At 38.8% G+C, this 15,040-nt stretch overlaps 1 protein-coding gene across 1 annotated transcript in view; it reads right to left on the bottom strand.

Moving 5' to 3' along the window:
- The window catches only part of LRRC72 (leucine rich repeat containing 72), a 42,365-nt gene that overhangs the window by 19,224 nt on the left and 8,101 nt on the right, over positions 1 to 15,040 (bottom strand). Inside the window, exons 3-4 of the mRNA XM_043589019.1 lie at positions 11,928 to 11,997; positions 984 to 1,065 (exon numbers count right to left, since the gene is read on the bottom strand). Of these exons, the coding sequence (XP_043444954.1) occupies positions 984 to 1,065; positions 11,928 to 11,997 (152 nt within the window). The remainder of the gene's footprint in view (positions 1 to 983; positions 1,066 to 11,927; positions 11,998 to 15,040) is intronic.

Here is a 15,040-nt window from a genome sequence, read left to right as displayed (position 1 = left end):
ACTAAAAACATTAAGAGTATTTATAAAATCTTCATAAAGTTTATAAAGTTTGAGTGACAAAATTTCTATTTAAAAAAATTTTTTTAACGTTTATTTATTTTTGAGACAGGGAGAGACAGGGCATGAACAGGGGAGGGTCAGAGAGAGGGAGACACAGAATCTGAGGCAGGCTCCAGGCTCTGAGCTGTCAGCACAGAGCCCGACGCGGGGCTAGAACTCACGGACTGCGAGATCATGACCTGAGCTGAAGTCGGCTGCCCAACCGAGCCACCCAGGTGCCCCCAAAATTTCTATTTAAAACATTCTTTTACATTTTGAATAAGGTATATGACAATATTTCACTAAAACTGTAGTCTAAAGCACATTTCTTTCTTTTTTTTTAACATTTATTTATTTTTTGAGAGACAGAGTATGAGCAGGGGAGGGGCAGAGAGAGAGGGAGACACAGAATCCAAAGCGGGCTCCAGGCTTGTCAGCAAAGAGCCCGACCTGGGACTCAAACCCAGGAACTGTGAGATCATGAGCCAAACTCGGCACTTAATTAACTGAGCCACTCAGGAACCCCTAAAGCACATTTCTTAAAATGAAATGTATATGAGAGCATTTTATTTTTATGTATTTATTTTTTTAATGTTTATTCATTTTTAGAGAGAGAGAAAGAGAGCGCATGCGAGTGGGGAAGGGACAGAAAGAGAAGGAGACACAGAATCCAAAGCAGGCTCCAGGTTCTGACCTGTCAGCACAGAGCCCAATGTGGGTCTTGAACTCACAAACTGTGAGATCATGACTTGACTGGTAATCGGATGCTTAAATGACTGATCCACACGGGCATCCCCATAAGAGCATTAAAAAAAATAGATTTCACTACATATTACCAACAGAAATATTAAAACAGATTATTGCCTGCCATTAGCTATATGATAGTTACCAGTTATTACTCAATTGAAAATCTATTCAAACAGCAGAAAAAATGTAAGACATACCTTCTATCTCGAATATGGCATTGTTGTTTAGATATAGTTCTGTCAGACAATAGTTTCTAGTTAGAAATGTTATTCCATGGAGCTGAAAATGAGAGATAATAATATATTTTCTATAGTAATTATATATATAAATGTGTATGTATATACATATATGTATAAAGTTATAATAAGATCATAGAAGTTTGATGTTTGCTGTTATTATTATTATTGGTTTGGGCCATGATTTCACATCTGGACTGTCTGAGGACTTTGTGATGAAAAGGATGTGTTCAGATCATTGAAGACAAACCTTTCATAATGTCTTGACCAAACTTCTTTGCATGGTTTTCGAGGCCCCTGTAATCTGGCCTAGCCCCTTTGCTCTATCTAACCTTGTTCCCTCCCAGTTCTGCCTCCTGCAGTCTCATTGGAGGTGGTCCCATGTACCCACTGATTCACCATCACACATTATTTAGTGACTAGTGTGTGCCGCGGGCTCTGTCCTCAACGGTGAAGCCATCTCTGCAGCTGTGTGTGAGTCACGCCTTCTCTTTAGCCTGCTTGACTTTTCTCTCTGGTACATTTCCCATAATTCTTAAGGATCAGCCATTGGCCGGCAGAGCGAATCAAACCATCCTTGAGTGGACCTCCATAGGAGGTGTCCCCGCCTCGGGGGATTTGCTGAAACCATCCTTTGATCTCCTGGCATCTCACTACTGTCTTCTTCTCACCCTGTTTTGACCCACTTTTTGTTTCACGAAACTTGCACCTGCTCCAGCTCTTGGAGTCTATGAACCATCTCTGCTCCTCCAGCTCACTGTCCTTCTGTAAGCAGATCTCGGTTTAGCAGAGAAATGGTGTAATCTGAATGCACACAGGGCAGGCCCAGTGCTAACAGCCTGACCAGCCACAACTCTTAGGGCAAAGAAAGGGCAAGGCACAACATCATCCTGTGGCTTAACAGCCCATCTTTTTAAACAAGGACTTTCTTGACAACCTCCACGCCCATGAACCTCCATTGTCTTGACCATTCCCACACTTCATTTGACTTCTACAATTAATCACTTGCTTGCTAGTTTTATGTCTTCATTAAGGAAAGGAAAACCATATTTCTTCGGTATCTTATTGCCTCCACCCCCCCCCCATTTTCCTAACAATATGGTGAAGTCACATCTTATTTTTAAGATCAGTTTTGAAATTTAGTTATATGAACTGCAAAGAGTCAAAAGCACTCTTGAAATTCCTCAAATGAACCATTAAGTACTATACCCAGGAAATGGGGTATTCCACTCTAAACTGAATGTCAGAAGTGGCTCTGTTACTCTACCAAAACTCCATTAAAAAAAAAAAATTGACTCTATAACTTGGGTAAAAATTTTTTTTTAACGTTTATTTATTTTTGAGACAGAGAGAGACAGAGCATGAGCAGGGGAGGGTCAGAGAGAGAGGGAGACACAGAATGTGAAACGGGCTCCAGGCTCCGAACTGTCAGCACAGAGCCCGACACGGGGCTCGAACTCACGGACTGTGAGATCATGACCTGAGCCGAAGTCGGACGCTTAACCAACTGAGCCACCCAGGCGCCCCTATAACTTGGGTAAAATTTAACAATTTGTTTGAGTTGTGAGGACGGATGAGTCAGAGGCAGGGCGGTATCTTCTAAAAGCTGCAGGTAAGTGAAATATAAGGCTATCTGTCTACTTAGTACAGGATCTATCAGGGAGACTATTCCCATTAATAGTTATTGACCAAGTGCTTCGTATTTTATAAATACAAAAGTATATGCTCATGATTATACATTAGTTTTAAGTGTTTATTAAAGCTTATCATAGGAATTATTGTTATCAGTGAAATGTTTTTGGCCTTTGATGGATTGATTCAGATAGATGCCAACCGTGTGATTAAATGAGGATTCATTGCAAATTTTAGTCACGCCCTCTCATAGCTCAGAAAAGCTATGTTAGATTTGTGTCCCAAGTTGCACAACTGATTTCTTTAATGAATTGTTTTTTATTTTTCTGTTGTTGTTATATTTGCAACATTTGCAAATTATGAAGCTATAAAAGGCACATGTGCTGTTTATCTCATCATTTCACAGATTCATCTGCACCAAATTATGTCAGCGCCCATGCAGGAGGACCACCAGTAATTTCACCACAGCTTTTGTTAGGTCATAAGAGGGGCTGTGTTCTTCCCAGGTAGGAGACCTAGCAACACAATGAGGGGCGGATCCCAGTTGGCTTCCTATCCCTTTCTACTCTTCCTTCTGGCCTCCTGACAGCAACTCACTGCCTTCCTTCCCCTTACCACTCCCTGATCTAATGATAGCCACACCCGACATAAATATAGAAAACAAACCCCATTGGAAAGCATGACTTTGTCTTCTCTTCTTTTCCAGTTGCCTGCCCGACCACACATTGACAGAACATTTCTAATTAGTCAGGGCTTTAATTTCTCTTGCATTACTTATTAACACAGGAAGAATACTAATAAATTCCATAATTTCATCTTGATTATAGCATCACAGTTTTCACAAGAGCATTAATGTCATTGTACCATGATTATGGGGATTTTAAGACTGCACTGTTTGTTGGGGTGAGATGCATAGGAGAATGGGGAGGAAAGAGATAAAGCCAGATCATGAGGACCCTGGGAGCTATTACAAGATTTTGTGCACAGGAGTGTTACTGTTCAATTTTATTTTAGAAAGAAAATGGCAGAGAAGAAAATGGTTTAGAAAGGATAGTAAGTATAATGGGAGGAGTTGAAAAAAAAGGGTGTTACGCTAATTCAGAAGAATATATGGTGGCCCAGAGTAAAGTAATGACAGGGAGAAGAGAGGTAGAGGGTATTGAGAGAGAGACCGCTCTAAGGTAGAATTCACAAGACTGAATAGGCATTGCAATGTAGTAAGTTGTTGAAGGCAAGATCTAGGCATGAGAATTGGACACATGCTGATTGTTCTGACATTCATACTGACAGTGTTAAAGTAAAACGTTATTATAATTATCCATTTAGAAAAGTCTACGCTATTAATTCTAAGGATCGCCTTAGGATTTATATTGGATGTGACATTTCACAAATCATTTATTTTAGCTCAAGACTTGACACATAACAAATGCTCAATAAATCACAGCTATTATTATTTCACCATTATTATTATTTTTTTTTTAGAGAGAGAGAGTTGAGAGTACTTAAAGCACTTACAGGTAACCACTGAAGTACTAGTGGAGAAAAAATTATGCCAGCATGAATTTAGAATTGAAGAGGCATTCATTTATTTATTTTTAAATGTTTATTTCTTTGGGGGGGGGAGAGAGAGAGAGAGAGGAAGCACAAGCTGGGAGAAAGCAGAGAGAGAGGAAGAGAGAGAGAATCGAAGGCAGTCTCCACACTGTCAGCACAGAACCAGATGTGGGGCATGATCCCACAAACTGAGATCACGACCTGAGCCAAAATCAAGAGTTGGACACTTAACCGACTGAATCACCCAGGAGCCCCACGGAGGCATTCTTTTAGAACAGGGCTTCTCCACCTCTACAACTACTGACATTTTGGGCCAGAATATTCTTTGTTGGGGTTGGGAGAGCTGTCCTGTGCATTGTAGTATGTTTAACAGCAAATCTAGTCTCTACCCACTAGATGCCAGTAGCACACACACACTCCACTTGTGACAGTCAAAAATGTCACCAGAGAGTGCCACATGTCCTCTTGCAGGGGAAAGAATGGGGGTGGGGGGCTGTGTGCAAAGTCACTGCTGGTTGATAACTGCTGATTTAGAGTCAAGGGAAGAGGGAAGAGTCATATTTATTAAATGCTAACTATTAGTTGGCCCCTGAGCTAGATGTTTTCACAGACATTATCTAGTGTGATGCTTACAGTAGCCCTTTGTTATTTGTTTTATCCCTTATTTATCTAGGAGGAAACTGAGGCTCCGTGAAGTTAACCAACTTTCTCAAGGTAACAACAGAGCAAGGATTAAAATCCAAGTCTGTCTAACTCTTGAATCAAAAACTGGCCTATAGTACGCCATAATTTGGTTCCTTAAAAAAGAGGAACCTCTATATAAAGTAACCAGAAGACATTAATTTGAACATACATACTTTGAAGTAATAGAAAATATTATCAGTTTAAGTAACGGAAAATACTCTATCTTTTTCTACTATATCAGCAATGTTTTTCACCAAAAATCATATTTAAAATATACCCAAAAATATTTGGTGTGAAACTGACAAAAAATAGAAGATAATTAATCTCTAAACATATATGTCCAGTATATACTGGGCCAACTAAAATTCCATGATGTATATTGTAGAGCTACTTGAAAAAAAGGTAGTAATCCAAAGAATTCTTTACCAATATTTAAAATAGCACATTAAATATTATTATTTCATTTTTCAAATGCTCTAAGCCGTTTTTAGAACAAGGTATGTTTTACATAAATGAATAAATAAATATATTTATACCCAAACCTTATTGAAAGAACCAATTAAAGTTGTATATATTGGCTTATGGAATATTTTTCATCACTCAATCTAAAAGTTTCCGTTACTCAAACTAAGAGTATTTTTTATTCAAAATATTTTCAAATTAATGTCTTCTGGATGATACGTATATCAATTTATTTAATCTTCATGATAAACTCATAAGGTAAGAGTACTATCATTACCTTATTTTAAGAAGTGAAACTGAGGTACAGAACTGTTGAGTAACTTGTCCAAGATTACACAGCTAGCATATGGCAGAACTGAGGTTGACTCAGGCTCCAGCGTCCTTGCTGGGAACCACTGCACTTCATTACCATCCAGAGTAGGAAGCTGAGCTGTCAGTCAAGCTCATTTCCAGGCTCAGCTTGAGTCACTGGCTTGACTTGCCCCATTCACTTGATCTAATGTTGATCTCTTGGGTAATACGGGTATCTCTCAAAAATTGCTTGCACCTGGCTGACCTACAACCTACCTAGTTTCAAAAACCTAGGGGCAAATCACCGTAGGCCAGTGATTAAAAAAACACGATGGGGGGGGGGGGGGCAGCGCTTGGGTGGCTCAGTTGGTTGAGTGTCCAACTTCCGTTCAGGTCATGATCTCATGTCTATGGGTTTGAGCCCCACATCGGGTTCTGTGCTGACAGCTCAGAGCCTGGAGCCTGCTTTGGATTCTGTGTCTCCCTATCTCTCTGCCCCTCCCCTGCTCATGTTCTCTCTCTCTCTCTCTCTCTGTCTCTCAAAAAATAAAATAAAGTGTTAAAAAATTTTAAAAAATGATGAAATTCTATAATTATGTGTTACTTAAAAGGGTATATTGTTGTATGTTTGATGACAGAAATCACAATATCTCCTAAATTTACATAAATGTCTAAGTATTAGTTGGGTAGAGGTTTAATAATACATATTGAATTATGTAGGAGAAGAAAAGAAAAAAGTCGATATACTTCCAGGATTCCTAAGTTCATTTTTATGGTGCTATTGTAGAAGAAATGAAAACAATGCATTCATTTGTATCTTAGTTCAAAATATGTACAATATGTGAAAATAAAATCTATATGTTAAAAATATTCAGGAATAACTATATCCAATACAAAGACTTTTATCCTCATGTTTTCCCCTCTGTATTCCATGTTATTGAAGTTTTTGTATATGCCCTTTTACAAAATAGGTTACATTTTTTGGTTAAATCATTTTAAATCATAACTAGATACACAGTGTAGATATCTATGAATTTCATAACCATTCAGTGAAGCCTTATTTAGGTTATTTATGTTGATTTACTTTTTTGAAGAGGTTTTAAATATTTGGCAAAACATAATTCTCTCAACAAAGTTGACATAAAGGATAGAATTAATGTTGACCTGAGGCAACAGAAACATGTAAGAGCCCAAATTATATGGAATGCATGCTAGTTCATTTTATTCCTTAACAGTTCTTATGCTCTGCTATGGGATTTGTGCTGCTCTAAATTTGTTTTTCAGAACAAGGTATGTTATATATAAATGAATATATAAATATATATATCCAAACCTTATTGAAAGAACCAACTAAAATTCCATGATATATGTTGTAAAGCTACTTGAAAAAAAGTAGTAATTCAAGAACTCTTTACAAATATTTTAAACAGCACATTAAAAATAATTATTTCTTTTTTCAAATTGTGAATTGCTAATTTTGAGCATCAATGTCCCTTCCTAAAATAACCAAATTTGTGCTATTTACAAAATTCTCAATATGTGCTGAATGCTTGGGAGATAGGAAAGAGTAACATAATGGTGTAGAAGAATGAGTCCAGGATCTTTCTTTCTTTCTTTTTTTTTTTTTTTAATGTTTATTTATTTTCGAGAGCGAGAGAGAGAAAGAGAGAGACAGAACAGGGGAGGGGGAGAGAGAGAGGGAGACACAGAATCAGAAGCAGGCTCCGGGCTCCACGCTGTCAGCACAGAGCCCATCATGGGGCTTGAACTCACAAATCTTGATATCATGACCTGAGCCAAAGTTGGACGCTCAACCAAGTGAGCCACCCAGGTGTCCCAGAGTCCAGCATCTTTCTCAAAGCAATTTTGCTTATTTTAATCTGACCATTCTCTGGTTAGTTAGTATGGAATATGTTATTATAAATAAGTATTTCAATTATTTTTTACATGATGAAGTTTATGAACAATACCTTTGCCAGAAGAGGTACTTTTATTTAGATTTAGTTTGTAAAATGTGTCACCTATTTGGTCTTTGCTACATGGCAGAAACTCAGATTCCATTTTGACAGTTGCTTGGTGAAGCAACATACGGGTTTTTCATCAAGTGCTTCTTCTAATCTGAGACAAATGAAATATACCCAAGTACTGGCCGTTCTTCCAGAAATAAAAGGATACTAGCATTGTGGCACCAATATTAAGAGTTCATTATTGGGGCACCTGGGTGGCTCAGTCCGTTGTGCGTGCGACTTCGGCTCAGGTCATGATCTCACAGTTCGTGGGTTCGAGCCCTGCATCAGGTTCTGTGCTGACCGCTTGCTCAGAGCCTGGAGCCTGCTTCGGATTCTGTGTCTCCTTCTCTCTCTGCCCCTCCCCCACTCCCGCTTTGTCTCACTCTGTTCCTCAAAAATAAATAAATGTAAAAAAATTTTTTTAAAAAAGAGTCCATTATTGAATGAATTAAAAAACAATTTTTGAGGTGATGAGCCCAAACACAAAATGATCAAAAGTATAGACCACTTGAAATTGTAGTATAAAATGCAAATCACTCAACTTCTCATGGAAGGTTGGAAAGGATTAGCTGTGGACCTAAAATTCCCTCGGTCAGGCATTCTAGAAGATGAGACAAAGAAGGGAGTATTTAAAAGGCTTCGGTTAATGTGCATCTAAGAGCAGCGAGCTCCCACTAATTACATGCGGAGAGATGAGAAAAGGTGACCCAGAAATGGAGGTGCTGCAGAATTAGTGAATATCTATGCAGTATGAGGAAGAAATAGGCCCTCAGAGAGCGTACTAAAGGAACCAGAGTTGCCTGAGCAAACCTAGGAAAGCTGGGGAATTGGAAGCAACTTTTACCTATTGAATCTGCAAGTCCAGGGTCAGATTAGATGCGCCAGTTTTATCACCCACTAGAGAATGATGAGGAAACATACACCTGCTTCTAGCCATGTTAGGTTCCAAATACACCAAACTACATTCATTGCCTCCCAAGAGTATAGCTTTCTCATATTCCATTCCAGGTAGTTTGCAAATGCCATGCCCTTACCATGAGTAGAGAGAGCCACTCCCTCTGCCCTTCTTAATTTTATCGTTAGAGCAGGTACCATCACATTTATTGTTACATTCTGTCAGTAGCCTAACCGTAAGTACAAAACGAGCCACATCAGATAGGATGTTTTGGCTTCAGGTAACTTCTGAGCTAAACTCAAACTGGCACATAGATGAGAACATTTATTACCTCACATACCAAGAAGTCCAGAGGCTATGAGAGCCTCAGTCCTAGTATCACAATGAGTCCCTGGGCTGTACTTTTCTCTAAATGTTGCTTACATTCTCATGCTGAGAGGATGGTTCCTGGCTTCATATCTAGGCAAGAAATTATCGAGGAACCAAGGGACCTCTCTTCTAGTGCTCCCTCTTAGGACTGAGGAGACGTCTCACAGAAGCCTCCTAGCAGATGCCTCCTCTGTCTCTATTACCATAATTGGGTTATGTGCCCATTCATTGACTAGCCACTCACAAGGAGGATGGGATTATCCCGATTGGCTTAGACAGTATAGGATCCATTCCCTGCAACTGGTGATGGGGTCATCTACCTGATTAAAAAAGAGAAGTATGTACCAAAACCTAAATTCAGATTCTGCGGTTTAGGTAAAAAGAGAAAATGGATATTGGATGGACAACCAATAATATCCAATACACATTCCTCAACAAAATTCTTGAGTATAAAAGAGTAAACAACAAAGATGTGTTCATTTTACTTTACCACTTTGTGCCTTGGTTTTTCCTAAATAGAGGGTAGTTCAAGATACTCTCTAATGTAAGAACAATGCCAGTCACAGATTCTGGTCATTGTTAACAAAATGTTGCAATTCTAAATATTTACATTCCTGTGTCAGTGTTGATGTTTTTCATTGTATTTTTACACATCATTTCAATGCTGGTATATTAACTTCTTTGCGGTCATCCTAGTGCTATCTAGATTTTAAAGAAAAGTAATAATCGTGGGGCTCCTGGGTGGCTCAGTCGGTTAAGGGTCTGACTTCGGCTCAGGTCATGATCTCATGGTTAGTGGGTTCGAGCCCGCAGCAGGCTTTATGCTGACAGCCCAGAACCTGGAGCCTGCTTCAGATTCTGTGTCTCCCTCTGTCTCTGCCCCTCCCCCGTTCACGCTCTGTCTCTCTCTCTCAGAAATAAACATTAAAAAAATTAAAATTAAATAAAAAAAAAAGAAAAGTAATAATCAAAATTTTACATATGGATTTTGTTGAAGTACTATCATAGCTAGTATGTTCATTGGAGTTTGGGATCCTGAATAATACTTCATTTTTTTAAATTAATTAATTTTTGAGAGAGAGAGAGAGAGCACAGGAGTGAGCAAGGGGCATAGAGAGAGGCAATTCCATGAGGTGCAGAGGGAGATAAAGAGAGGGAGAGAGAGTGCAGAGCCCAGAGCAGGGCTTGAGCTCACCCAAAGTGGGGCCTCAACTCACTGTCCGTGAGATCATGACCTAAGCAGAAGCCAGGTGTTTAACCCAACTGAGTCACCCAGGTGCCCCCTAAATTAAGGCTTTAATTTTTCATGGACTATAAGTATTCAGCAGCTTAGCAACCAGCCAATTATTGACCAATAGGAAAACTTACAGGAGCTCATTTACTTATCGAATGAACACCGGATTTTTGGATAAGGTATCTTTTCATTGCTATATGAACTAAGTAAGTCTATTTTTTAAAAGAACAAAGTTAAATGATGATGATTTTGGAAATAATATAGTGAGTTTGTTGAATGTAAATAACCAGGCACATGAAGAGAAATCAGCCTCCTCCATTCCTTCCCCACCCACTGCCCATCAGAAACAAAAGAAAGAAACATAGTTGAGCGTGTGTACCATCCTTTCCTATGTATATAATGTGTCTCAAGTCAATTGTGTGAAAATTCAATGACTGGAAATGGGATAGTGTCCACTAACACAAAGCTAAAAGATATTTAAGAATCCCTAATTATATCTTTCCCTGTAGACACATTGCTGATATTTGTACACGTTCTTTCCTTCAGAGCTGAACACCACAAGAGGCACACGTGAGAAACAAAGATTAGTCAGTCTGGTCATGCTTCTGATGATTTCCATCTTTTTCTAATTAGAGGGCACACACTGTGACCCAGGATCATTTTTGGCAGAGTGTTTAAAAGAGTTTTAAACTTGTGTGCCCTTAAGTGGTGCATACACTTTCCATTTCAGTTGCTAGTCGCCTGGGCCTTGAAGGTGATTTCTTTGTTCTCTCAGAAATCATTTCAAGCTCATGAGACTTATACTTACACTTAATATGAGAAGCACTTTCATTTTCCATTTCCCACTTAGTTAAGAAAAAAAAGAGAAGACTGAAAATGCCATGTAATATTGAAATGCTTGTATAAACATGGCTGCTTAGGGATTCTGTGCTTTGAGTCGGGACTACTGTTGACAAGCAGACTACTGCTGAAAACTGAAATTATTTCTTTTTAATCAGCTGGTATTTGAAAGTCGAAATTCAGAATGTTAAGATTGGATCATGAGTTCGTAATGAACAAAACACAAGCTGTTGGGAAGTCAAATTTTTGAAAGTTGAGAATAACCGACTAACTGATGATTGTCTAAGCTCGCATTTTAGTTCAGTTCTGCTCTTTGCCTTGGAAAGAACTTGGAGCCCCAGCCAGGCACCCACTATGGGGGAGGCAGTGGGAGGGCACTGCCTCCCAAACTCTAGCCTCCAAGAGAACCTTTAAAGGCCATACTTAGTGAACTTCCCTGCAGGTGGGGACATGGTGGCTTACTGTCTGCCACTTCCTGAGAAAGTAGATCGGCTTAGGTCACTGGGAGGTGACCACCTGCTTGGCTTCTGACAGGAGGACAAAGGTGTGTGAGTGCTGGGAAGTGCATGCCAGACCACTGAAGGAATATTGATCTGGGGTACTTTACAAGGGATCCTGCCCAAGGGAGTAGTTTGCCACAGCCCAGAAACTGTCAGTTTCAGGTACCACTGGGATAAAAGGGGAGGAGGAGTTGGGAGAGGCCAACGAAGAGGAATTAGACTTGAAAAAACCTACTTTGGAATAATCCATTAAAAGAAAAAAAGTTGACTTTACACACCTGTTAGTACCAGAGGGTACAGATCACGTAAGAATTTTGTTTCTTACTTAAATTAGGAGTATAGAATATTAATACTTTTAAAGATTAGCTTCATCAAAAACATGAAATTAAGATTGTGATTTAATTATAGAGCTATTTAAAGATAAAATAGAACTACCTTATTGTGATGTAGCCATAAGTATTTTAATTTTTTAAACCTAGAGAGATCAATGACTTCCGTCAGTTCCCTGGAAAGGAAAGAAAAAAATTAACATTACCAACAATTAATTTAATTTAATTTAACAATTAATTAGCAACAATTAATTTATTCATGGGTAAGGTGGGTTATATAGTAGGTCTTTGGAATAACTGTAAAGGCCTCTCCCTTTGTTCTTTCAAAGTTGTTGGCACACCTCTCTACTAATTTCCAAAATACCATCGTTACACTTCATTCATTTGAATTAAGATTTTGTCAGCCAGTTAAAGAAAATACTTAAGGAAAACATTTGATCACATTCCTAGAAATTTACATCTCATTGTGATTACATTTATTGGCACCACAATTAAAAAAGGAGATTTGGGGGCACCTGGGTGGCTCAGTTGGTTGAGTGTCCGACTTCAGTTCAGGTCACGATCTCACAGTTTGTCAGTTCGAGCCACGCTTTGGACTCTGTGCTGAGAGCTCAGAGCCTGGAAGCTGCTTCAGTATCTGTGTTTCCCTTCCTTTCTGTCCCTACCCCACTCACTCGTTTGCACTTTCTCTCTCTCTCTCTTTCAAAAATAAATATTCAAAAAAAAGGTTTTACTGGGTACAGGGCAGAGGGGGAAAAGTGAGTGTGGAAGACCTTGGACTTGCACATAAATGTGGAAAACACCATCAGCTCCTACTTCCACAGTGTCTTTGAGGTTCTTACTTTGGGGTTGTCCAAATCTTGGCCACATTGTACTTAAGACGTGGAAATGGCAGTATGTCAAAAGACAGAGACTAGGTAGTGTTTTATTCTTCCTTTGTTGTTTATTAATTATGGGATCAAAATATCACCATCCTTTTTGAATTATACAGGTGGTCCTGAGTCCTGTTGCTATGTGGCTCACTCAGCAAAGGGACAGGCCTGGGGTGGAGAGGGGGAATTATCAGTGAAGTGGGCAAAATCCTGAGAATAGTCAGCCCTTGACTGCTATGGGCTCAAATATTCAGTACTCTTTTATTTCTAATGGCAGAAACTGTGTGCCCAGGCTGGGTACATACACACATATGTCTCTATCAAACATTGGCATAGAGCACACACTCTGCGGCAGGCACTTTTCTAAGCCCTTAAAAATTGTTAATGTTAATTAATGTTATATACATTAACTCATTTGTGGTAACATCCTTTCACAAATTTTTGTGGTTTTTTTTTTTTTTTTGGCTTTGCGACACTGAGGGACTAGTATTTTCCTATTTTTTGTGAAAACGTATTTTGTAAATCATGCAAACAACATTTCTGAACAAAAGAAACTTTCTCACCGACTTTTCATATGGAGAGATTTCAAAATTCAGAAAAGTTGAAGGAATAGTACATTGAAAGTTTGGATAGCCCTCGCAATTTTTAATATTTTGCCACACCTCTGCTCGCTATCTCCAATCTATATAATATATGTCCTTATTGTTTGATAGTTTTCTTGGTGAACCATTCCAACATAATTTGCAGACTTATCATCGTAGGGCTCTCGCTCTTAAACACTTGAGCATGCGTATCCCTCAAATAGGGACATTCTCCTGCAGAGGCACAATACCATTATCACCCCTAAAAATTAAATTGAATTCAATAATAGCGTCTACCATGCTTTTCATATTCAAGTCGTCCCTGTTGCTCCTGCACATCTTTGTTTCAATCCAGAATCCCATCAGTATTCATGCACTGCATTTTTAGTTGGTATAATGCCTTTGTTTTGTTAAATTTAGAATAGTCACTCCCTCTCCTTTTATTACCTTCACGCTGACTTTGTGAAGAGCCCAGGACATTTTTCTGAGAGAATGTCTCACATTCCTGATTTGTCTGATGGCTTCCTCATGATTAAATTCAAGGAGGGCCATTTTTCAGTTACAAAGGTAATGATTGCCGCATCACATTATGAAGCAAGCGATGCCACTTTGCCCCACTCTTGGTGAAGGAAGTTCAGTCATGGGGTTCAGGCTGCATCTGCCAAGTTTCTCCATTGTAAAAGTATATGAATGTTGTCATTGAGCAGTTATGTGTGGGGCAAAACTCTAACGACTGTGTGTATGTCTTGTCCCCCAATAACTTATTCAATGGATTTAGCTTCGGTTGATGATACTTAGTGAATCAGAAGATTTGGGATTATAAAATGCTGATTTTTCTGATGCTCTCATTCTTTTTACACTTATTAGCTGGTATTCTGTTAAGATGGGTATCAAGGAGGGCACTTGTGAGGAGCACCAGATGTTATATGTAAGTGACGAATCACTAAATTCTACACCTGAAACTAATATTACACTGCATGTTAACCAAGTGGAATTTCAGTAAAAACTTGGAAAGAACATCCACCCCTGCCCTTTCTTTCTTTCAGTCATTCTCTTCCACACCTTACTTGTATTTGAAGAGTTTTTTCCTAAACCTTTTCCGTTGTTGTTGTTGTTGTTTTGTTTTGTTTTTTTAATTCTCAGAGTATCCCAAACAAAAGACTTCAAGCAGAGTACATGTCCTTTAGACATGCACTCTTGGTTGTTGAACACTTCTCTGGTACCCAAAATATTCCAGACTCCTCAAATCAACTCCTAATAGGAGACTTATACGCATAATGCATTCTCCTCCACTGTAGATATGCAGCCTATTTCTGGGAAGAAGAATTTGGATCCTGGTACACCTAAATTATTGCACTGGGCAATAATGATAATACATTAACTTCATCCGTTCCCATGAGAAATAAAACGATCATTATGTGGTAGGAGAGAAACTCAAGCCCCACTTAGAGGATTTCCCAGAAAAGTTATTTTAATACATTAATACTTTGAAATATCAATTGTGTCAAATTAAGGTCATTAATTTTCTTGTACTAGTTGTATTATATAAGGTAATAAAGTTGATTCCCTTTTAAAAGGACTTTCATTCAAGTCAGAAGGGTAAATTCTGCACATAAACCTGTTAGAAATCAATAAAGGGCTGTTGCCCTTGATTTCGGGGTGATGCCAGTGGAAGACAAAGAGAAGAAATCCTACGACTAATGATGGCAATGACTTACGGCGACAATAATATGTTAGCTCTGTTGTCACAGTATGCATTCTCCATG

This window comes from Prionailurus bengalensis, chromosome A2 (genome assembly GCF_016509475.1).
Source record: "Prionailurus bengalensis isolate Pbe53 chromosome A2, Fcat_Pben_1.1_paternal_pri, whole genome shotgun sequence".
Taxonomy (NCBI): domain Eukaryota; kingdom Metazoa; phylum Chordata; class Mammalia; order Carnivora; family Felidae; genus Prionailurus; species Prionailurus bengalensis.
This window is presented reverse-complemented; position numbering and strand designations above follow the sequence as displayed.